The sequence below is a fragment of the Oncorhynchus nerka genome, linkage group LG9a (assembly GCF_034236695.1).
Source record: "Oncorhynchus nerka isolate Pitt River linkage group LG9a, Oner_Uvic_2.0, whole genome shotgun sequence".
Lineage (NCBI taxonomy): Eukaryota > Metazoa > Chordata > Actinopteri > Salmoniformes > Salmonidae > Oncorhynchus > Oncorhynchus nerka.
The window spans coordinates 32,401,987-32,428,268 of record NC_088404.1 but is presented as its reverse complement, the minus strand read 5'-3'; the positions used below and the strand labels follow the sequence as shown (position 1 = coordinate 32,428,268).

At 42.3% G+C, this 26,282-nt stretch overlaps 1 protein-coding gene across 1 annotated transcript in view; it reads right to left on the bottom strand.

Annotated features, from left to right (window-relative positions):
• Positions 1-21,773, bottom strand: part of arsa (arylsulfatase A) — a 29,830-nt gene extending 8,057 nt beyond the window's left edge. The window contains exons 1-2 of the mRNA XM_029667907.2: positions 21,291-21,773; positions 8,157-8,397 (exon numbers count right to left, since the gene is read on the bottom strand). Of these exons, the coding sequence (XP_029523767.1) occupies positions 8,157-8,397; positions 21,291-21,553 (504 nt within the window). The 5' untranslated portion in view covers positions 21,554-21,773. The remainder of the gene's footprint in view (positions 1-8,156; positions 8,398-21,290) is intronic.
• Between the last annotated feature and the right edge of the window lie 4,509 nt (positions 21,774-26,282).

Below are 26,282 nucleotides of genomic sequence, written 5' to 3'. Positions count from 1 at the left end.
CAGGTTTCAAGACTAGTCATTCAACTGAGACTGCTCTTCTCTGTATCACGGAGGCGCTCCGCACTGCTAAAGCTAACTCTCTCTCCTCTGCTCTCATCCTTCTAGACCTATCGGCTGCCTTCGATACTGTGAACCATCAGATCCTCCTCTCCACCCTCTCCGAGTTGGGCATCTCCGGCGCGGCCCACGCTTGATTGCGTCCTACCTGACAGGTCGCTCCTACCAGGTGGCGTGGCAAGAATCCGTCTCCTCACCACGTGCTCTCACCACTGGTGTCCCCCAGGGCTCTGTTCTAGGCCCTCTCCTATTCTCGCTATACACCAAGTCACTTGGCTCTGTCATAACCTCACATGGTCTCTCCTATCATTGCTATGCAGACGACACACAATTAATCTTCTCCTTTCCCCCTTCTGACGACCAGGTGGCGAATCGCATCTCTGCATGTCTGGCAGACATATCAGTGTGGATGACGGATCATCACCTCAAGCTGAACCTCGGCAAGACGGAGCTGCTCTTCCTCCCGGGGAAGGACTGCCCGTTCCATGATCTCGCCATCACGGTTGACAACTCCATTGTGTCCTCGACCCAGAGCGCTAAGAACCTTGGCGTGATCCTGGACAACACCCTGTCGTTCTCAAATAACATCAAGGCGGTGGCCCGTTCCTGTAGGTTCATGCTCTACAACATCCGCAGAGTACGACCCTGCCTCACACAGGAAGCGGCGCAGGTCCTAATCCAGGCACTTGTCATCTCCCGTCTGGATTACTGCAACTCGCTGTTGGCTGGGCTCCCTGCCTGTGCCATTAAACCCCTACAACTCATCCAGAACGCCGCAGCCCGTCTGGTGTTCAACCTTCCCAAGTTCTCTCACGTCACCCCGCTCCTCCGCTCTCTCCACTGGCTTCCAGTTGAAGCTCGCATCCGCTACAAGACCATGGTGCTTGCCTACGGAGCTGTGAGGGGAACGGCACCTCACTACCTCCAGGCTCTGATCAGGCCCTACACCCAAACAAGGGCACTGCGTTCATCCACCTCTGGCCTGCTCGCCTCCCTACCACTGAGGAAGTACAGTTCCCGCTCAGCCCAGTCAAAACTGTTCGCTGCTCTGGCCCCCCAATGGTGGAACAAACTCCCTCACGACGCCAGGACAGCGGAGTCAATCACCACCTTCCGGAGACACCTGAAACCCCACCTCTTTAAGGAATACCTAGGATAGGATAAAGTAATCCTTCTCCCCCTTAAAAGACCTAGATGCACTATTGTAAAGTGGCTGTTCCACTGGATGTCATAAGGTGAAAGCACCAATTTGTAAGTCGCTCTGGATAAGAGCGTCTGCTAAATTACTTAAATGTAAATGTAAATGTGAGATTGAAGAAACTTCCAGAAGGACAACCATCTGGTTGGTAATGACTCACAGAAACGCCATTATCCCAGAAACCCTAGACCCACCCCAATTTGCACACCGCCCCAACAGATCCACAGATGATGCAATCTCAAATGCACTCAAAACTGCCCTTTCCGATCCGGACAAAAGGAACACCTATGTGAGAATGCTATTCATTGACTAGATTTCATCGTTCCAACACTATAGTGCCCTCAAAGCTCATCACTAAGATAAATACCCTGGGACTAAAACACCTCCCTCTGCAACTGGATTCTTGACTTCCTGATGGGCCGCCCCTAGGTGGGAAGGTTAGGTAACAACACATCCACCATGCTGATCATCAACACAGGGGCGTGTTCAGTCCCCTCCTGAACACCCTGTTCACTAATTACCGCATGGCCAGGCACGAGTCCAATACCATCATCAAGTTTCCCGATGACAACAGTGGTAGGACTGATTACCGATAACGATATGACAGCCTATAGGCAGGTGATCGGAGAACTGGCCGTGTGGTGTCAGGACAACAACCTCTCCCTCAATGTGATCAAGACAAAAAAGATGATCGTGGACTACAGGAAAAGGCTGTAGTGGAGCAGGTTGAGAGCTTCAAGTATCTTGGTGTCCACATCATCAACAAACTATCATGGTCCAAACACACTAAGATGGTAGTGACAAGGGTACGACAAAGCCTATTCCCCCTCAGGAGACAAAAATATTTGGCATGGGTCCTCAGATCCTCAAAAGGTTCTACAACTGCACCAGAGACCATCCTGACTGGTTGCATTACTGCCTGGTATGGCAAGTGCTCGGCCTCCGACCACAAGCCACTACAGAGGGTAGTGCATTTGGCCCTGTACATCACTGGGGCCGAGCTTCCTGCCATCCAGGACCTCTATACCAGGTGGTCAGAGGAAGGCCTTAAAAATGGTCAAAGACTCCAACCACCCTAGTCATAGATTGTTCTCCGCACGGCAAGCGGTACCGGAGCTCCAAGTCTTGGTCCAAATGGCTTCTTAACTCCGTTCCGCTAGCGGAATCACTCGCCAACAGCCAATGAAATTGCAGGGTGCCAAATTCAATCAACAGAAATCTCATAATTCAATTTTCTCAAACACAAGTATTAGGCACCATTTTAAATATAAAATTCTCGTTAATCCAACCAGTGTCCGATTTCAAAAAGGATTTTCGGCGAAAGCAAAACAAATCATTATGTTAGGTCAGCAACTAGTCACAGAAAGCATACAGCGATTTTCCAAGCAAAGAGAGGAGTCACAAAAAGCAGAACAATTGATAAAATGAATCACTAACCTTTGATATTCTTCATCAGATGACACTCCGGGAACAACATGTTACACAATACATGTATGTTTTTCTCGATCAAGTTCATATTTATATCCAAAAACCTCAGTTTACATTTGGCTTTGCCTCCAAAACATCCCGTGAATTTGCACAGAGCCACATTAAATCACAGAAATACTCATAATAAACATTAATAAAAGATACAAGTGTGATTCACAGATTTAAGGATATACTTCTCCTTAACTTGTTATGGTTGCAATCCCCCTATCGGGATAAGCATCATCAACAACCGCTGAATAGCATACAAATACAAATATTACTATAAATATTTATACTCATGAAATCACAAGTGCAATATAGGAAAACACAGCTTAGCCTTTTGTTAATCCACGTGTCGTGTCAGATTTTGAAATTATGCTGTACAGCGAAAGCAATCCAAGCGTTTGTGTAAGTTTATCGATCGCACGATAAAACATTAAGTACACTTAGCATCAGGTAGCTCGGTCACGAAAATCAGAAAAGCAATCAAATTAATCGTTTACCTTTGATGATCTTTGGATGTTTTCACTCACGAGACTCCCAGTTACATAACAAATGTTCCGTTTGTTCCATAAAGATGATTTTTATATCCAAAATACCTCCGTTTGTTTGTCGCGTTATGTTCAGAAATCCACAGTAAAGAGCGGTCACGACAACGCAGACGATAATTCCAAATAATATCCATAATGTCCACAGAAACATGTCAAACGTTTTTTATAATCAATCCTCAGGTTGTTTTTAAAATATATAATTGATAATATATCAACCGCAAATGTCTTTCACAGTAGGAGAGGGGAGGACAATGGCTGTCCAAATTCTGTTGCGCAAGCAAAACTCATGTGACCACTTGACGCGATGTTATCGTTCTGGCTCATTTTTCAAAATAAAAGCCTGAAACTATGTCTGAAGACTGTTGACACCTTGAGGAAGCAATAGGAAAAGGAATCTGGTTCATATCCCTTTAAATCCAGCAAAGGGCTGTGGAACATGGTTTTCAAAATAGAAGCCACTTCCTGTTTTGATTTCCCTCAGGGTTTCGCCTGCAATATCAGTTCTATTATACTCACAGACAATATTTTGACAGTTTTGGAAACTTTAGAGTTTTCTATCCAATACTACTAATAATAATATGCATATATTAGCAACTGAGACGGAGGAGCTGGCCGTTTAAAATGGACACCTTTTCATCCAAGCTACTCAATACTGCCCCTGCAGCCATATGAAGTTAATGCAACCTCTGTGTCAGATTTGTTTTTAACTTTACGGAAAAAGCAAACCATGCAATAATCTGAGAAAGGCACTCAGACACAACCCAAGAATATAGCCGCCATGTTGGAGTCAACATAAGTCAGAAATAGCATTATAAATATTCACTTACCTTTGATGATCTTTGTCAGAATGCACTCCCAGGAATCCCAGTTCCACAATAAATGTTTGATTTGTTCCATCATTTATGTCCAAATTCCTCCTTTTGTTAGGGAGTTTAGTAAACAAATCGAAACTCACGAGGCGCGGGCAAGTCCAGCGGAAATGTCAGACGAAAATTCCAAAAAGTTATATTACTGGTCGTAGAAACAAATCAAACAATGTATAGAATCAATCTTTAGGATGTTTTTATCATAAATGTTAACTAATATCCCAACCGGAGAATTCATTGGTCTGTAGAAAAGCAATGGAACGAGAGGTAACCTTCTCTTGACGGCACGTCACGAGACCGAGGCTTGCTGGCAGACCTCTGACTCATTCACCTCTCATTCAGCCCCCCTTCACAGTAGAAGCCTGTTTTAAAGACTGTTCACATCTAGTGGAAGCTGACCCATATCCCACTGTATATTCAATAGGGGCGGAGTATAAAATCTCCAAACCTCAGATTTCCCACATCATTCAAACAGTTTTAGAAACTTCAGAGTGTTTTCTATCCAATACTACTAGTAATATGCATATATTAGCATCTAGGACTGAGTAGGAGGCAGTTTACTCTGGGCACGCTTTTCATCCAAACGTGAAAATGCTGCCCCCTATCCATAAGAAGTTAACAGCTTCTACCCCCAAGCCATAAGACTCCTGAACAGCTAATCAAAGGGCTACCAATACCCCTCTTTTACACTTCTGCTAGTCTCTGTTTATTATCTATGCAAAGTAACTTTAACTCTACCTACATGTACATATTACCTCAACTAACCGGTACCCCCTGTACATAGCATCGCTATGTTATTTTACTGCTGCTGTTTCATTATTTGTTACTTTTATTTAAAAAAAAATCATTAACACTTATTTTTCTTAAAACTGCATTGTTGGTTAAGGGCCTGTAAGTAGGCATTTCACTGTAAGGTCTACACATGTTGTATTCGGCGCAAGTGGCAAATAAGATTTGATCTCTGCAGCACTCCACCAATCAGGTGTTTATGATAAGAGTGGCCAGACGGAAGACACGCTGCAGTAAAAGGCATATGACAGCTCGCTTGGAGTTTGCCAAAAGGCACCTAAAGACTCTCATACCATGAGAAATGAGATTCTCTGGTCTGATGAAACCAAGACTGAACTCTTTGGCCTAATTGCCAAGGGTCACATCTGGAGGAAACCTGGCACCATCCCTACGGTGATGCATGGTGGTGGCATCACAGCATCATGCTGTGGGGATGTTTTTCAGTGGCAGGGACTGGGAGACCAGTCAGACTCGAGGGAAAGATGAACGGAGCAAAGTACAGAGAGATCCTTGATGAAAACCAACTCCAGAGCGCTCAGGACCTCAGACTGGGGTGAAGGTTCACCTTCCACAGGACAACGACCCTAAGCACACAGCCAGGACAACACAGGAGTAGTTTCGGAACAAGTCTCTGAATGTCCTTTAGTTGCCCAGCCAGAGTCTGGACTTGAACCCGATCAAATCTCTGGAGAGACCTGAAAATAGCTTTGAAGCAACGCTCCCCATCCAACATGACAGAGCTTGAGAAGAATTGGAGAAAAATCCCCAAATACAGGGGTACCAAGTGTCATGAACGTCCCGTGAGAATCACAAAGGGTCAGATCAGCTTGGCAATGGCTGATAACCAGACCGTCACCCAAACGCAAAGGGGGGATGAGGGAACTGTGGGGTTTTGACACCTCCACACCCGGTCGTAAATTTAAGCAAGAGAGAACTATCTACCCTTTAGTATCAACCAAAGGAATGTCTTTGTCGTGAGAGACTTTTGCCAGCCCAAAACTCTAACGTCCAAAAAGTGAATAATGGAACAATATTTCTAACGTAACGTTGTGGGAAATGGTCAGTGGGGAGATGTAGAAAACTGATGTTAAATTGTTTTTCATTGTGTGATGTTATTAAAAACTGTATGGACCAAATACTATAACTTGGAAAGTATAGCCCCTTTATCTGTAAAGTTTTCATCCAATATAAAAATGTTTTATTTCTGTTAAGATAGGAATGTGTTGTACATTTTTTGCACATTAAGTAGCCACACCCTGAGTGAGGTCAGAGAGCTTGTCAGACGGACGGAGCCGTCCCCTTTGTGAGAGTGCATAAAAAGCATTGCCAATAAAATCAACATTAGAGTAGGAAACGTGAGACAAGAGCTACATGTTTTAAATGGTTGCAACTCTAAACTTCAACACAAGGTGAAGAAATAAACTCACCTTCCTTTAGACCAGAGAGACGAAGAGCTGCAGCTCATGTACATCTTGGTCCGAATCCTGAATACCAACACGAGGAAGAAGCAAGAAGCTCACCTCAGACAATCACTGGTACAGCTGAAAAGTGAATCTAAGTGAGACTATCCTACTACGCTCATCACCAATGGGAACTGTCGACATGGCTGGTTATCTTTCAGAGTGAACAGTAGAAGACTGGAAAGGGGAGACTCCTTTTGGACAATCAGAGCCATACAGCTGGAATGCCAACAACCTTCCAAAGAAGGGCTGTTCCGACAGAAATAAAACTCACGTAAATATATTCATGATTTCTTATTCCAAACGGGCGGCAGTTCGTGCGCAAATATGATTAACTGTGAGAATAATTCTGAAATGTCTCGACAATAAGTGTGCTTTTTTCTCTCTCTCTCGCTCTTCCACCCTCTCCATCTATGTTGTAACAAACAATCTGCCGTATTTTGTCAGTCCACTAGGGACCATTGTCTCATGTAAAGGGTGTATGTGTATTCTGTGTTATTATTTAGTTAGCTAGTAAATTATTTGTGTTGTACTGAATAATGAGCAAGGATGTGGTTTATGCAGATCCAAGAAGGTTGCGACTGGTCAGAATTGTTTTAATTTAAATTGTACCTTTATTTAACTCAGTCAGTTAAGAACCAATTCTTATTTACAATGACGCCCTATGATGATTTTATAAGCAATGCAGGCATAGAAGTACGGTGGCTAGGAAAAACTCCCTAGAAAGGCCAGAACCTAGGAAGAAACCAGGCTATGAGGAGTGGCCAGTCCTCTTCTGGTTGTGCAGGGTGGAGATTATAACAGAACATGGCCAAGATGTTCAAACGTTCATAGATGACCAGCAGAGTCAAATAATAGTAATCACAGTGGTTGTCGAGGGTGCAATACAGATATGCGTCTGGTGTGATCACCATTTGCCTCATGCAGCGTGACAAATCTCCTTCGCATAGAGTTGATCAGGCTGTTGATTGTGGCCTATGGAATGTGGAGGTGGGGTTATGGTATAAGCTACGGACAACGAACACAATTGCATTTGATAGGTTGCTATTTGAATTTGCCCAGCGACAGCCCCAAAACCTGCAGGATCTGGAGAAGGTCTATATGGAGGAGTGGGCCAAAATCCCTGCTGCAGTGTGTGCAAACCTGGTCAAGAACTACAGGAAACGTATGATCTCTGTAATTGCAAACAAAGGTTTCTCTACCAAATATTAAGTTCTGCTTTTCTGATGTATCAAATACTTATGTCATGCAATAAAATGCTAATTAATTACTTAAAAATCATTCAATGTGATTTTCTGGATTTTTGTTTTAGATTCCGTCTCTCACAGTTGAAGTGCCTATGATAAAAATTACAGACATCTACATGCTTTGTAAGTAGGAAAACCTGCAAAATCGGCAGTGTATCAAATACTTGCTCTCCCCACTGTATGTGGAATTGTGTTGTCTGACAAAACTGCGCATTTTAGAGTAGCATTTTATTGTTCCCAGCACAAGGTGCATCTGTCTAATGATCATGTTATTTAATTAGCTTCTTGATATGCAACACCTGTCAGGTGGATGGATTCTCTTCTCAAAAGAAAAATGCTCAGGATGTAAACCAATTTGTGCACAAGAGAGAAATAAGCTTTTTGTTAGTTTGGAACATTTCTGAGATTTTTCAGATCATGAAACATGGGACCAACACTTTACATGTTATATTTATATTTTTGTTCAGTGTAGTAACTACCAGTTACCCAATCAATTAACAACTACCAGTGAACACACTGACCATGTCATGGGAGTAGGGGACCCCCAGGTAGTGGTCAAAGCCCTGTTGGGTGGGCAGGTACATCCCGTTCTCCCCCACGCCCAGGTGCCATTTCCCCATGGCTGCCGTGGCGTAGCCCAGGGGCTTTAGCATCTCCGCTATGGTGGTCTCGTTCAGCGGTAGACCCCCGCGGGAACCAGGGTAGAACACCCCCGGGTACACCCCTGACCGGGTCTGGTAGCGCCCTGTCAGCAAAGACGCCCTGATGGGAAAAAACAACCATCATTTAATTTATTCAAAACATTGATACAAGTGGTTGATGAACACAAAATAGATGTTGTGCTATGGATAGGATAGGTCTACATCGAAATGTTTCTTACAGAAGAAATATGGAAAGCATCTGCATAACCATGGTAGCAATTAAAAGGGAACAGTTTGGAGATTATGGAAAAATTATTAGACTAAAAGCTGAGGACAACTGTTGGCATGATACAAGACTGAATCCAAACATTACACTGTTGATTTTATGTGCATTTTACATTTACTGTACTTTTCACTGCATTTGTTGATAACGAAATCTGAAAATACTCTTGATACATTCTGTAACATAATAAGAATATTCTTGGAAAACTTGGGACAAAACAAAACAATGACAAGGGGTTTGAATGAAAGGTCTAACTGGTGTTTTCTAGTTGCCAAACACACCTCTCCAAAGTGTGCACAGTTCATAAGTCATTTCAGTGCACTTTTATGACAAAGAAGATTCTAACAAGAACAGTGCTCTTAAGAGCCCTCCTAGCTGTGCTGTTGAGGAACTAGAGCAAGCACACTTGTAGTGTGTTTGTTTGGAACACAGCCCCGCATCCACACCTTTTTAATTTTTAGGGAGTGGGTTCCGCTGTCGGGATCAAATCAGAAGAAATTTCAAGAGCGCCACGTATAGTTTTTGATAAAAATCAAACTTTCATTAAAACACACATACAATGTACTGAATTAAAGCTACACTCGTTGTGAATCTAGCCACCGAGTCAGATTAGTAAAATGCTTTTCGTGGGAAAGCATGAGAAGCTATTATCTGATAGCATGCACCCCCAAAGTAATGGAACGTCATCTAAAATGACAGATTTTGCGGTAGCCGGCGCTACCCAAAACGCAGAAATAAAATATAAAACATTCATTACCTTTGATAAGCTTCTTTCTTGGCACTCCTATATATCCCATAAACATCACAATTGGGTCTTTTCCCCGATTAAATCCGTCATTGTATAGCCAAAATGTCATTTTCTGAAGATCGGTCTGATCCAGGAATATTCCCTTTTACAAGACGCAACGTCACTTTTTAAAATGACAAAAGTTGCCTATATACTTTTACAAAACACTTCAAACTACATTTCTAAACCAACTTTAGGTATTCATAAACGTTAATAATCTATACAATTCATCACGGGGCGATCTGTATTCGATAGCAGCTAGTCTTGAAATCAGCGGCCATCTTTTCCATTTTAATAACATCCTGTTGAGAGACTGAAACAGGAAAGGGAAAAACGTCATACAACCAAGGATTAAGTCTGCTCGAAATGCCAGTACTGGCGACATCGTGTGGAAGCTGTAGGCGTCTACAGAACAGCTTCATGTATTTGCAGTCGCCTTAAACAATACATTGACTGGCGGATTAATATATTTTTTGTGTTTTTGGATAACAGTTTTTCGAGGGATTTTTACTCCTAAACACGTTGTGTTATAGCCACAGACACGATTTAACCAGTTTTAGAGACTTCAGAGTGTTTTCTATACACACATACTTATCAATTTGTAAGTCGCTCTGGATAAGAGCGTCTGCTAAATGACTTAAATGTAATGTAAATGTAATGATTTGCATATACTATATTCCTGGCATGAGTAGCAGGACTTTGAAATGTTGCGCGATTTTTAACAAAAAGCTGCGAAAATTCGCATGATCCTTAAGAGGTTGCACTCCAAAAACAGTCCATTATAAATCGCAATCTGGGTCAGGTGGGCATATTATAATTTTTTGAATATGATCTTAGCGTTATGCTTTTACAAGGCAATTCAGAGAAGCAGATTGTAATTTTGGTGCGTATAGAATGGAGTCATGAGTGTATTTAGATGAGTGGTCTGCGACAATACAACAAACATAGGCTAATTCTGTTCAGGACAACCCAGGGTATAAAGCCATGCCATCTTGTAACTGTACATCAAACATAGGGATCATAAATGTTGACATGAGTTTTATGATATGGATATCTGAAAAGCACATTTGGACTAACGGGTGTTTGGCTTGCTTGTATGGCATAAAAGCGGTATTTATTATAGTCTCATCTTTTAAAATACATTTTAGGGGCCTCCCGAGTGGCTCAGCGGTCTAAGTCACTGCATCACTACAGACCCGGGTTTGATCACGGGCTGTATCACCATCGGACGGCGCACAATTGGCCCAGCGTCGTCTGGGTTAGGGGAGGATTTGGCCGGGGGATCAAACCCGGATTTGGCCACTCATCGAGCTCTAGCAACTCGTGGTGGGCCGGGTGCCTGCAGGCTGACATCGGTCGTCAGGTGAACGGTGTTTCCTCCGACACATTGGTGTTCGGCTGGCTTCCGGGTTAAGAAGTGCAGTTTCGGAGGACGCATGACTCGACCTTCTCCTCCCGAGCCTGTTGGAGAGTTGCAGCAATGAGACCAGATCAAAATTGGGGAGACATTTTACAAAAAATGTATAATACATTTAGTCCTCATAAATTACAGCATTTCCCAAAAGATGGGGAGTGTCGCTGCACAGCTATTCCCAGGTCTCTCCAGAGATGTTCGATCGGGTTCAAGTCTGTGCTCTGGCTGGGTCGCTATCAAATCATAGACTTAATTATAATATAATTACGGGCCTTAGGTCATTAATATGGTAGAATCCGGAAACTCTCATTTAGAAAACAAAACGTTTATTCTTTCAGTCAATTCCGGAACCATTCCGTATTTTATCTAACTGGTGGCATCCATAAGTCTAAATATTTCTGTTACATTGCACAACCTTCAATGTTATGTCATAATTATGTAAAATTCTGGCAAATTAGTTCGCAACGAGCCAGGCGGCCCAAACTGTTGCATAATAGTGATTAAGTTAAGATTGATTGTTTTTTATAAGATTAGTTTAATGCTAGCTAGCACCTTACCGTGGCTCCTTGCTGAACTCGCATAACAGGTAGTCAGCCTGCCACGCAGTCTCCTCGTGGAGTGCAATGTAATCAGCCATAATCGGTGTCCAAAAATGCCGATTACCTTTGTCATTATGGGGTATTGTGTGTAGATTCATGAGAAAAAAATACATATTTAATCAATTTTAGAATAAGGCTGTAACATAACAAAATGTGGAAAAGGGAAGGGGTCTGAATACTTTCCGAATGCAATGAATTTTGTATTATCTATTATAGACCTGTATCGGTTAGTGATATGACACTATTTGCCCACAGCATGCATTTTTGACAAGTCAATGTCTAAAGAATCTGTTCTTCTGCAATATGAACACAGAACATGTTCTACTATTATTGTGGCAATTTGACACAATTACAATCATGGTCTTGAATTGGACTTGTCTGGTCTCGGTCTCGATTTGCTCAGGTCTTGGTCTTAAATCATACTCGCTTTAGGCGGTCTTAACACTGCTATCTGCACTGACTCGAGATCAAAGCGAGCCTAGCTGCGTTTGTACATTTGTTGATAATATTTACCCAGTTAAAAGCACATTTTTGGTCAGCAATGAAAATCCTGGAAAAGCCAAGGTGTGTGCATCACCTGCGTGTTTGCGCCAGTGGTCCATTGCTGGGGGGGGTCCTAAAATAACTCCACTGGCACTCGTGTATAACCGCAAACACGCAGTTGATGAAACAAATGCTCCATAAAACTGTCTCTAAAGCGCTCAAAATTGGCCAGGATTCTCCTCTATTCAATACTGGCTATGCAATTCTGACAAAGTCACAAAAAAAATTATTACAATAGCCTAATTGACAAGTAACTCCTATGCTGTCAAGATCTCCTGTGAACACTTAATATTTTAACCTTAAACATCTTAGTTAGCTACCTTAGCCATTTGAGCCCTGGTTCATTGAATGAGAGAATAATTTTACAAAGACAAAGACAAGTATTTGGTTGTAACTAATGTTGCAGGGTGACCAATCCTCTTCCCAGAGAGTCCAGGAGAGCTACTTGATATGCAGGAGTTTGCTCCAGCTGTGCTCAAACACCTCACATCGTAAAAAAAATGTGTGTTTTAGCAGGGTTGGCTAAAAAGCCTGCAAACAAGGAAAAACTTGTTCCAAGGATCAGGCAAAGCTCATTTTCCAGTTTATAAGAGTTTTATTCAAGCCAGGAAGTTCCCTCTCAGGATAAAGCTAAATCTTTATTTACACTTCATCTACACAAAGAGCTGTTTACCCCACAAAGAAGGTACGCTTACAAAAGAGATAAGGGGTAATTGGCTCCATTCCGTTAGAAGAATAGTCAAAACAAGAACAGGTTCTAACCAGTTCTCACAGACTGTCTCTCTAAGATCAATGTGAAGAGGAACAAGGTATTTGAGATAGATAAGTACATGAAGGCAGAATAATGTGACTAGGCATACGGAGAGATACTAATAAAAGTAAAATAAAGAACAATGTAGCAGCAACCAATGAGGAGTGTAAAAGGGTGTGCGTATGAGTGTGCATGTATGTGTGTTTCTGTTGTGTAGGTATGCGTGTGTGTGTGTGTGTGTGTGTGTGTGTGTATACAGTGCCTTTGGAAAGTATTCAGACCCCTTGACTTTTTCCAAATGTAGTGTAGTGTATGAGAATATGTGAGGGTTTTGTGTGTGAGTGACAGTGTAGTGTGTGAGTGAATATATGGTGTGCATTTAAGTCTCGTGAGTGTGCGTAGGGTCAGTGCAAGATAGAGTCACAGTACAGATTGGGTACCATTAATTGACTATTTAGCATTCTGAATATTTAGCAGTCTTATGGCTTGGGGGTAGAAGCTGTCTCAGGTAGAGCTCGACCGATTATGATTTTTCAACGTCGATACCGATTATTGGAGGACCCCCAAAAAAAGCTGATACCGATTATAATAGGCCGATTTTTTAAAATGTATTTGTAATAATGACAATTACAACACTTATTTTAACTTATTATAATACATCAATACAATCAATTTAGCCTCAAATAAATAATGAAACATGTTCAATTTGGTTAAATAATGCAAAAACAAAGTGTTGAAGAAAGTAAAAGTGCAATATGTGCCATGTAAGAAAGCTAAAGTTTAAGTTCCTTGTTCAGAACATGAGAACATATGAAAGCTGGTGGTTCCTTTCAACATGAGTCTTCAATATTCACAGGTAAGAAGTTTTAGGTTGTAGTTATTATAGGAATTATAGGACTATTTCTCTCTATACCATTTGTATTTCATATAATTTGACTATTGTATGTTCTTATAGGCACTTTAGTATTGCCAGTGTAACAGTATAGCTTCCGTACCTCTCCTCGCTCCTTCCTGGGCTCGAACCAGGAACACATTGACAACAGGCACCCTCGAAGCAGCGTTACCCATGCAGAGCAAGGGGAACCAACTACTCCAAGTCTCAGAGCGAGTGACGTTTGAAAAGCTATTAGCGCGCACGGCGCTAACTAGCTAGCCATTTCACATCGGTTAGACCAGCCTAATCTCGGGAGTTGATAGGCTTGAAGTCATGAACAGCGCAATGCTTGAAGCATTGCGATGAGCTGCTGGCAAAACGCACAAAAGTGCTATTTGAATGAATGCTTACGAGCCTGCTGGTGCCTACCATAGAGCAGTCTGACTGAGCTATCAAATCATAGACTTAATTATAACATAATAGCACACAGAAATACGAGCCTTCGGTCATTAATATGGTTGAATCCGGAAACTATCATCTCGAAAACAAAACATTTATTATTTTAGTGAAATACAGAACCGTTACGTATTTTATCTAACGGGTGCCATCCATAAGTCTAAATATCGCTGTTATATTGCACAACCTTCAATGTTATGTCATAATTTGCTTCATACTCGTCGCCAAACCCACTGCCTCCATGTCATCTACAAGACCCTGAAAGGTAAAGTCCCCCCTTATCTCAGCTCGTTGGTCACCATAGCATCTCCCACCTGTAGCACACGCTCCAGCAGGTATATCTCTCTAGTCACCCCCAAAACCAATTCTTTCTTTGGCCGCCTCTCCTTCCAGTTCTCTGCTGCCAATGACTGGAACGAACTACAAAAATCTCTGAAACTGGAAACACTTATCTCCCTCACTAGCTTTAAGCACCAACTGTCAGAGCAGCTCACAGATTACTGCACCTGTACATAGTCCACATATAATTTAGCCCAAACAACTACCTCTTTCCCTACTGTATTTTATTTATTTATTTATTTTGCTCCCTTGCACCCCATTATTTGTATTTCTACTTTGCACATTCTTCCATTGCAAATCTACCATTCCAGTGTTTTACTTGCTATTTTGTATTTACTTAGCACCATGGCCTTTTTTTGCCTTTACCTCCCTTATCTCACCTCATTTGCTCACATCGTATATAGACTTGTTTACACTGTATTATTGACTGTATGTTTGTTTTACTCCATGTGTAACTCTGTGTCGTTGTATGTGTCGAACTGCTTTGCTTTATCTTGGCCAGGTCGCAATTGTAAATGAGAACTTGTTCTCAACTTGCCTACCTGGTTAAATAAAGGTGAAATAAAAAAATAAATACAAAATAATTAAGTAAAATTCTGGCAAATTAGTTCGCAACGAGCCAGGCGGCCCAAACTGTTGCATATACCCTGACTCTGCGTGCAATGAACGCAAGAGAAGTGACACAATTTCACCTGCCTGCTAACCTGGATTTCTTTTAGCTAAATATGCAGGTTTAAAAATATATACTTCTGTATATTGATTTTAAGAAAGGCATTGATGTTTATGGTTAGGTACAGTCGTGCAACGATTGTGCTTTTTACGCAAATGCGCTTTTGTTAAATCATCTCCTGTTTGGCGAAGTTGGCTGTCTTTGTTCGCAACGAGCCAGGTGGCACAAACTGCTGCATATTCCCGGACTCTGTTGCAAGAGAAGTGACACCATTTCCCTAGTTTAAAAAAATCCATGTAGGCAGGCAATATTAACTAAATATGCAGGTTTAAAAATAAATACTTGTGTGTTGATTTTAAGAAAGGCATTGATGTTTATGGTTATGTACACGTTGGAGCAACTACAGTCCTTTTTCGTGAATGCACACCGCATCGATCATTTGTAACGCAGGACACACTAGATAAACTAGTAAAATCATCAATCACGTGTAGTTAACTAGTGATTATGATTGATTGATTGATTGTTTTTATAAGATAAGTTTGATGCTAGCTAGCAACTTACCTTGGCTTCTTACTGCATTCGTGTAACAGGCAGGCTCCTCGTGGAGTGCACTGTAAGGCAGGTGGTTAGAGCGTTGGACTAGTTAACTGTAAGGTTGCAAGATTGAATCCCCGAGCTGACAAGGTAAAAATCTGTCGTTCTTCCCCTGAACAAGGCAGTTCCCTGACCATTCCTAGGCCGTCATTGAAAATAAGAATGTGTTCTTAACTGACTTTCCTAAAATATAAATATATATATTTTAAATAAATAAATCAAATCGGCCAAATCGGTGTCGAAAAATACCGATTTCCGATTGTTATGAAAACATGAAATCAGCCCTAGTTAATCGGCCATTCCAATTAATCGGTCAACCTCTAGTCTCGGGGCCTGTTGGTTCGAGAGCTGATGTTCCGGTACCATTTGCCGGATGGTAGCAAAGTGAACAGTCTATGGCTTGGATGGCTGGATTCTTTCCCTTGACACCACCTGATAGAGGTCATGGATGGCAGGGTGCTCGGCCCGTGATGTACTGGGCCGTCTGCACCACTATTTGTAGCGCTGGCATTCAAGGGTAGTGCAATTGCCATACCAAGCTGTGATGCAGCCAGTCTCAATGGTTCAGCTATATAACCTTTTGAGGATCTCAGGGACCATGCCATGTCTTTTCAGCCTAGTTATTATGTGTATATAATTTCAAACTTTACAAATGTTTTTCTTACTACTTGTTGGGTGATAAATGCATATTGCACTGTTGAGGATAGCTTGAAAGTAAGCATTTCACTGTACCTTTCACACCCTGTATCCCAGCAAAACTCAACTGGCAGACTGCGGTCCGGGTGCAGACCCAGAGAAGGGTCAATCCGGGCAACATTGCATTTTGTTATATAAAAAAGTCAATACATAAGTTTTTTAGACAGCTTAAAAAAAAAAATCTACTGGGCACAGCGGCCTCTTTAACTAACAAACTCTCTTTCTCACGCGCTCTCTCTCGAAGCAGCGCCCACCTCTACTAGTGCCCCGTCTAATCCAAACATGTGGATATATGCAAATAAAAAAAGGTCGCATCCTACCCAATCACATTAATCCAAATATCCTCTGTGGAACCCTGGGACAAGCAGTCAGAAAGAAACTAAGATTTGACCGCAGTTCAACTGTAAATATCACAGATAGGAGCTTAGTTACCAGAAGTTAGTTAATATGGCTTGAAAAGTGGACGGAACAGTATGTGTTCATTCTCCCCGCAACTAGCACAAAACCAATGTGCCTGATATGCAGCGAGTCCGTAGCTCTCGTGAAATGTGCCCATGTTAAGCGCCATTATAACACCAGGCATAGTCAATTCGATTAGACATAGACCCTGAACATGGAGGTGAGAACAATCAAGATGAACCAACTCAAATCCCAATATGAGAGTTCCACCAATATGACAGTTCCAGCCTTGTCAATTCCCTGATAGCCCAACAATGTGCAATGGAGTGTTCACTGAGGATAGCCTGGGTTTTTGGGAAAACAAAAAAAAACATTTTCAGACGCTGAGATGGTAAAATAATGCATGTGTGAAGTTTTTGACACCTTGCTTGAAGGTAAACAAAAAGATGAGCTCAGGGAAAAGATCAAACAGATACCACATCAATGAGGACAACTGAAATATTAGCTGAAGATTTACCTTCACAAATTGATGAAGCCATTGAGAATGCACCATGCATTTCATTAGCTGTGGATGAATCAACTGATAATACTGATAATGCCCAGCTTCTGGTGTTTGTCAGATTTTATAACGAAACCAAAAAAGAATTATTGAGGAGCTGTTGGGATTAACACATCTAGAAGCACCAACATGGTGAGAGGATATCCATGAGGCCATCAAAGGGATGTTGACAAGAAGGGGGATAGATCTGAAGTCAGGGGTCTCCATCAGCACAGATGGAGCTCCAGCCATGATAGGAAGAGGGAGGTGACTGGTGCACATTTGAAAGAGGACAACCCTGACCTGACATCATATCACTGCATCATCCATCAATCTGTCCTGTGTGCCAGTCTGGGAAAAGAGTATTCTGAGGTCATGACAACAATGATGAAACTGATCAACTTTTTGAGAACAACTTCATCCCTACAACACCGCCATTCTGACAGAGACCAATGCCAGTTGATGACTTACTACTGCACGACAATATCAGATGGCTCAGCAAAGGCAGGGTTTTTGAACGCTTTTGAGCCATTCAGGATTAAATCAAAGCTTTCTTATCAGAGCAAAAGTGTGATATGGCAACTAAGTTTCCTGAGTTTTTGGAAGATGAGAAGATGGAAACAGTGGCATTTTTTGACAGACATTACATCACACCTTAATGTTAAAAGCTGCAGGGACGGGACAACACTGTGTGTGATATGATAACAGCAGTCTGAGCTTTCCAAAAGAAATTTGAGCTTTTCAAGAATGATTTCATCCAGAAATTGATGGATAACTTTAAGGCTCACTTTGATGACTTTGCTGTTGGAAGAGAACTGCTGCTGCTAATCCAGAAACCCTTCTTGGTCACAAAGAAGCTAAAAAAAAATCTTCAGATGGGTAGGTGTTGCATCACTGCAAATGGGGTTGACTAAGCTGCAAGAAGATGTGGCTTTGAAGGAGCAGGCTGGTGATTGTGACCCTGTCACTTTCTGGGGAAAGATGGTGCCTGCAATTGATGTCCCTGTTCTCAACAAACTTGCGCTATACATCCTGACCAGAAAGTATAATTTATCTCATTAATGCAGGGCAATGCCCAGAGTGACATATATACGCGATTATAAACTTGGTGGTTTAAGCCCTGAATGCTGATTGGCTGACAGCCGTGCTATATCAGACCATATACCATGGGTATGACCAAACATGTATTATTTCCGGCATGGTCGATTAATTAGAGACGATTTCAAGTTTTCATAACAATCGGTAATCTGCATTTTTGGATGCCGATTATGGCCGATTACATTGCACTCCACGAGGAGACTGGTGGCAGGCTGACCACCTGTTACGCGAGTGCAGCAAGGAGCCAAGGTAAGTTGCTAGCTAGCATTAAACGTATCTTACAAAAAACAATCAATCTTAACATAATCACTAGTTAAACTAGTAATATCATCAACCATGTGTAGTTATCTAGCTCGTCCTGCGTTGCATATAATCAATGCGGTGCCTGTTAATTTATCATCAAATCACAGCCTACTTCGCCAAACGGGTGACGCTTTAACAAGCGCATTAGCAAAAAAAGCACTGTCGTTGCATCAATGTGGACCTAACCATAAACATCAATGCCTTTCTTAAGATACTCAATTAAAGCTACACTCGTTGTGAATCCAGCCAACATGTCAGATTTTTAAAATGCTTTTCGGCGAAAGCATAAGAAGCTATTATCTGATGATAGCACTAGCAGTAAACAAAGGGGTTAGCATATTTCAACCCTGCAGGCGCTACACAAAACGCTGAATGTAAAACATGCATTACCTTTGACAAGCTTCTTTTGTTGGCACTCCAATATGTCCCATAAACATCACAATTGGTGCTTTTGTTCGATTAATTCCGTCCATATATATCCAAAATGTCCATTTATAAAGCGTTTTTGATCCAGAAAAAAACAGCTTACAAAAAACGCAACGTCACTACAAAATATTTCAAAAGTTGCCTATAAACTTTGCCAAAATATTTCAAACTACTTTTGTAATACAACTTTAGTTTTTTTTAAACGTTAATAATCGATCAAATTGTAGACGGGGCAATCTGTGTTCAATACAGGAATGAAAACAAACCAGCGCCACTTTTCACATCTTGCGCAACTCTCAACAGTGTTCCTGGTTGGCCTACTTCTTCATTGCAAAGGAATAACCTCCACCAAATTCCAAAGACTGGTGACATCCAGTGGAAGCGGTAGGAACTGAAAACAGGTTCATAAGAAATAACCCTTGGCAATGACATGACAGTGAACAGAGAGAGGCAAAAAATAGATATATTCTGAACAGTTAGTCCTCTGGGTTTTGCCTGCTACATAAGTTCTGTTATACTCACATACATGATTCAAACAGTTTTAGAAACTTCAGTGTTTTCTATCCAAATCTATGAATAATATGCATATCTTCTATTCTTGGCATGAGTAGCAGGAAGTTGAAATTGGGCACGCTATTTATCCAAAAGTGAAAATTCTGCCCCCAGCCCCAAGAGGTTCTAGGGAAATTGTGTCACTTCTTTTGCGATCTGTGCAAGCAGAGTCAGGGTATATGCATGCGAACTGTGTGAAGACCATTTCTTCCTAAAAAATAGTAAATAATTTGCCAGAATTTTACATAATTATGACATAAAATAGAAGGTTGTGCAATTTAACAGCAATATTTAGACTTAGGGTTGCCGCCCGTTCGATAAAATACAGAACGGTTCTGTATTTCACTGAAAGAATAAAAGTTTTGTTTTTGAAATTATAGTTTCTGGATTTGACCATATTAATGACCTAAGGCTCATATTTCTGTGTGTTTATTATATTATTATTAAGTCTATGATTTGATATTTGATAGAGTAGTCTGACTGAGCGGTGGTAGGCAGCACTTTCCTGCGTTTGCCAGCAGCTCTTCGCTGTGCTTCAAGCATTGCGCTGTTTATGACTTCAAGCCTATCAACACCCAAGATTAGGCTGGCAATACTATTGTGCCTATAAGAACATGCAATAGTCAAAGGTATATGAAATACAAATGGTATAGAGAGAAATAGTCCTATAATAACTACAACCTAAAACTTCTTAACTGGGAATATTGAAGACTCATGTTAAAAGGAACTACCAGCTTTCATATGTTCTCATGTTCTGAGCAAGGAACTTAAACGTTCGCTTTTTTTACATGGCACATATTGCACTTTAACTCTCTTTTCCAACACTGTTTCATTATTTATTTGAGACTAAATTGATTTTATTGATGTATTATATTAAGTTAAAATAAGTGTTCATTCAATGTTGTTGTAATTGTCATCATTACAAATATATAAATAAATAGTCTGCTTTTTTTGGTCCTCCAATAATCGGTATCGGTGTTGAAAAATCATAAAACAGTCGACCTCTAATTTTTACACCTTTAATTACAGATTATACTGGCAATAAGGCACCTCAGAGGTTTGTGGTATATGGCCAATATACCACGGCTAAGGGCTGTATCCGGGCAATCCGCATTGTGTTTCGTAGAAGTGCTTTATTGCTTAATTATTGCATGGCCCACAGTGAAGTTCTGAGCATTCAGATGATTATTTAGGTTAAAACATGCACTTGATTTTATTTTATTTTATTCAAGGCCCATGTACAATGGTTCACAGTGAACCTTTTGCATAGATAAATATGCAACCACTTTTCATCTTGCGCAAAGTTGATGAAATATTGCACATGTTTACATTCGAAAGAAGTTGTATTTCATTAACATTTTAGTGTAATTTAATGTACATTTTATATAACAACATGTTTCCTAAGTCGTAGACGACTATGTTTGTTACTACGCTGTATCACAGCGCCGATAAAGTACGATATCCATCCGGACTTTTGCCACCTAGGAAATGTGTCACTGGACCTTCTCAAATAGTAGGTGAGTATCCCTGCTGTATCCTGTGCACGTGACCAATATTTAGATATATTTTTTCATTGCCCACCTCACTCACCCCTAAACTGTAGAGTTGTTCCTCATACATACCCCACAGCCTCCTGATTTTGATAAGGATATTAGCTATTGTTACTGCAATATGTTGCTAGTTAGTTACTACCTGGAGGGGCTGCAGACGGGACTGGTACAGTAGAAGTCAGTGAATCTCAGTCCGTCGGCCGCCAATCGGTCCAGGTTGGGGGTGAGCGAGGTTGGATGGCCGTAGCATCCTAGGTCGCCGAACCCCAGGTCGTCCGCGAACAGGAGGATGAAATTCGAGGGAGGGGAGCCCGAGCAGCTCGTAACAAGCAGGTACAGTAAGGTGGTGAGAGATAGAAAATGGCCCATTCTGACTGACTGTTGCAACAAGCAGAAGTTAGTCATGAAAAGGAAAAGTGCTTAACGTTAGCTATCTAACGTTTAAAGCTACTTCGCTTTAAAAATGTGTTCAAGGTCGAGGCCTAACGATTTAAATAAATTGCTATACGTGTTCACTTATTCTCCAATGTTATGTAATATTCCCTGTATCGTTGAGATAATAGCTGCGAGAGTTTGCTACACTACACAACTGACGCAACATTTAAAAAATCATGTGATTACCGAGACACAGTTGGCGCATTTGAATGTCGTCAGCAGTGTTTTGGAAATGAAAAAGTCCGTGGTCTGCCACAAGGGGTCACTATATCACTATGTTTTGCTTGGCCGTGGCAGGTCTCCCCATCATCCCATCCTACTCTCTAAGTTTGCTTTGAAGATTCTTACCTTGACTCATTAAACTCCTGTCAACTGGTCTATGTGACACCTACTGCCTGCTTGTCTTGGTCATGCTCACAATATGATGGGTGGCCAACCCTCTTCCAGGAGAGTTACTGGTTAGAAAACCTAAAAACAGGCTTTTGTTCCAGGCCTAGGCCTGGCCTACTCTATCACACCCAAATCAGCTGACAATTAGAATCAGATGTGTTTAGAGCAGGGATGGAGCAAACTCATATCGTTCTCTAGGATAAGAGTTGGCCACTTGCCGGCTTTTCTTCTTCGATGGGTTTTAAACGACGGTTGGCATCCAATGTTAATGGCCATTACCGCCACCAGCTGGATGGGGTATTAAATAAGAAAGAAATAAAAACAATTCCAGTAAAATGATATCATACAAAATAAAATGACTAAAAAACTTTTATTTAAAAGAAATTCAACATCATACTTCTTCAATCACAGTCCACTCCAAAATACATCCCGGCCTGTGATTGGTGCTACATTCACCGACTGGATTTCCTGCACCTCCTCGGCTGTAAAATCACAAAGACCCCAAAAACGTTCAGCGGCATTCAATGATTCCAATTTTCTTAGACTTCTTCCCCACTTGTGCTGTACAGTTTATGACCATTGCAATAAATAATACAAAGTCCACCTTTTTTAACATGTAGCATTTCACTATCCCTCGGTTGATGAGAAACCTTCACTGGTCTTGGTGGCTCTACTACTGTTGCTTCTTCCCCGCTACCCGTTCCTTCCAAATGTTCTCACCACCTCCAGATAGGACACTCCTTACCCTTGGCACCACATTCTCCTTCACCAGGACACTCCAAGAGTTCAGGAGCATGTTTACTTCCACAGTTGCAGAATTTCCCTTCATCTGGCATATGATATTGTTCCCTTCTTGACACATGATCAAATATTTTACATTCATGACACTGAAGGGGCTTGTGCACAGAAGCTCTTACAGGGTATCTCATGAATCCTAACTTTATATGAGAAGGGAGAGACTTCATCAAAAAACAGTAGCATGGATGAAGTGAACTTCTTTTCTCCATCTACTGTTACCATGCAGGTCAATTGACTTGCACCAACCACTCCATCGATTCTTCAGTTAAATCCACTGCCTTTATTTATTGCACCACCCCAGACATAACCCCCTTTAAAATCCATGCAGGAAACATTCCACTCCATATCTTTTTTAGTCTTAACACACGCTTCTTCTGCTCCCAGACACACAAAAAACCACTTGTGACTCTCACCAACTCCACACTTTCTTCCAACACATTCCAGATTTTCCTGGAGACGTTTAAACAGATTTCCCAAGTAGCATTCATCCAAAACCCTGACTCCAACCAAAAACGAGTCTAGTGTTTTCCTATTTTCCCAACATATCTTTACTTCTCGTTTCCCTTTTTCTTCGCCACTGTAACCCACTCACTCACTTTCTGTACTATTAGCTTCACCAGACTCACTAGCAGTTTCAAACAAAACCTCAGTTTCCGCCAATGAACGTCTACGTCACTTTTATGCTGGCAACTAAATGGGTTGAGAGTTTTGGCTAACCTTACCGGCTAACCTTACCGGCTAACCTTACCAGCTAACCTTACCAGCTAACCTTACCAGCTAACCTTACCAGCTAATAGTGTTCCTTCAGTCCTATGTTCCCTCAGTACCCACTGAACCAATTTAAATAACAATTGTCACAAATGGTTATTGTCCAATCATTTGTATTGTAATCCAATGTTGGCCTTGTTTGGGGACGGGGATCACTAGAATTATACCCAGTGTGCTTTGCAAGTGTTCATTTTCACATAACATTTTGGTCATTTAGCAGACTATTTTTATCACACCTTTAATGGCATCAGACTTCTGACACCAATGCAGTAAATTTGAGTTGATAAGGGGCCACAAAATGTTGAGCCGGTATATGAAAGTATTTAGTATTTTGAAATTGTGTAACTTACTCAATCATTGCATTGTAGTTCAGGCCAGGGAGATAAAAATGACAAAATTCTCAAAAGTAATTGAAATATGCATTTCAAAAATATGTATCAGAAATACTACCCATCTTTGTTCCATCATGCAACAACAATGGCTCAACTAACCAAAAGACATACATCATGGGTGTCAACATATAAGCTATGTAAGATATTTGTTTCCTGACTCCTGGTTTATAACATAGAACTGAGAGAACATAGAACTGAGGGAATGTATAAGGCTGAGGGAACATAGGGCTGAGGGAGGGAACATAGGGCTGAAGGAACATGTCTGAGGAACATAGGGCTGAAGGAGGAAACATAGGGCTGAAGGAGGAAACATAGGGCTGAAGGAACATGTCTGAGGAACATAGGGCTGAAGGAACATAGGGCTGAAGGAGGAAACACAGGGCTGAAGAAGGAAACATAGGGCTGAAGGAGGAAACATAGGGCTGAAGGAGGAAACATAGGGCTGAAGGAACATGTCTGAGGAACATAGGGCTGAAGGAGGAAACATAGGGCTGAAGGAACATGTCTGAGGAACATAGGGCTGAAGGAACATGTCTGAGGAACATAGGGCTGAAGGAGGAAACATAGGGCTGAAGGAGGAAACATAGGGCTGAAGGAACATGTCTGAGGAACATAGGGCTGAAGGAACATGTCTGAGGAACATAGGGCTGAAGGAGGAAACATAGGGCTGAAGGAGGAAACATAGGGCTGAAGGAGGAAACATAGGGCTGAAGGAACATGTCTGAGGAACATGTCTGAGGAACATAGGGCTGAAGGAGGAAACATCGGGCTGAAGGAGGAAACATAGGGCTGAAGGAGGGAACATAGGGCTGAAGGAACAGGTCTGAGGAACAAAAGGCTGAAGGAGGAAACATAGGGCTGATGGAGGAAACATAGGGCTGAAGGAGGAAACATAGGGCTGAAGGAACAGGTCTGAGGAACATAGGGCTGAGGGAGGGAACATAGGGCTGAGGGAACAGGTCTGAGGAACATAGGGCTGAGGGAACAGGTCTGAGGAACATAGGACTGAGGGAGGGAACATAGGGCTGAAGGAACAGGTCTGAGGGAACAGGTCTGAGGAACATAGGACTGAGGGAACAGGTCTGAGGAACATAGGGCTGAGGGAGGGAACATAGGGCTGAGGGAACAGGTCTGAGGAACATAGGACTGAGGGAGGGAACATAGGGCTGAGGGAACAGGTCTGAGGAACATAGGGCTGAGGGAACAGGTCTGAGGAACATAGGACTGAGGGAGGGAACATAGGGCTGAGGGAACAGGGCTGAGGAACATAGGGCTGAGGGAACAGGTCTGAGGAACATAGGGCTGAGGGAGGGAACATAGGTCTGAGGGAACAGGTCTGAGGAACATAGGACTGAGGGAGGGAACATAGGGCTAAGAGAATTTATAAGGCTGAGGGAACATAGGGCTGAGGGAGGGAACGTAGGGCTGAGGGAGGGAACATAGGGCTGAGAGAACAGGTCTGAGGAACATAGGGCTGAAGGAACAGGTATGAGGAACATAGGGCTGAGGGAACAGGTCTGAGGAACATAGGGCTGAGGGAGGGAACATAGGTCTGAGGGAACAGGTCTGAGGAACATAGGGCTGAGGGAACAGGTCTGAGGAACATAGGGCTGAGGGAACAGGTCTGAGGAACATAGGGCTGGGGGAACAGGTCTGAGGAACATAGGTCTGAGGGAACAGGTCTGAGGAACATAGGGCTGAGGAACATAGGGCTGAGGGAACAGGTCTGAGCAACATAGGGCTGAGGGAGGGAACATATAAGGCTGAGGGAACATAGGGCTAAGGGAACAGGTCTGAGGAACATAGGGCTGAGGGAACAGGTCTGAGGAACATAGGGCTGAGGGAACAGGTCTGAGGAACATAGGGCTGAGGGAACAGGTCTGAGGAACATAGGGCTGAGGGAGGGAACATAGGTCTGAGGGAACAGGTCTGAGGAACATAGGGCTGAGGGAGGGAACATATAAGGCTGAGGGAACATAGGGCTGAGGGAGGGAACATAGGGCTAAGGGAACAGGTCTGAGGAACATAGGGCTGAGGGAACAGGTCTGAGGAACATAGGGCTGAGGGAACAGGTCTGAGGAACATAGGGCTGAGGGAACATAGGGCTGAGGGAACAGGTCTGAGGAACATAGGGCTGAGGGAACAGGTCTGAGGAACATAGGGCTGGGGGAACAGGTCTGAGGAACATAGGTCTGAGGGAACAGGTCTGAGGAACATAGGGCTGAGGAACATAGGGCTGAGGGAACAGGTCTGAGGAACATAGGGCTGAGGAACATAGGGCTGAGGGAACAGGTCTGAGGAACATAGGGCTGAGGAACATAGGGCTGAGGGAACAGGTCTGAGGAACATAG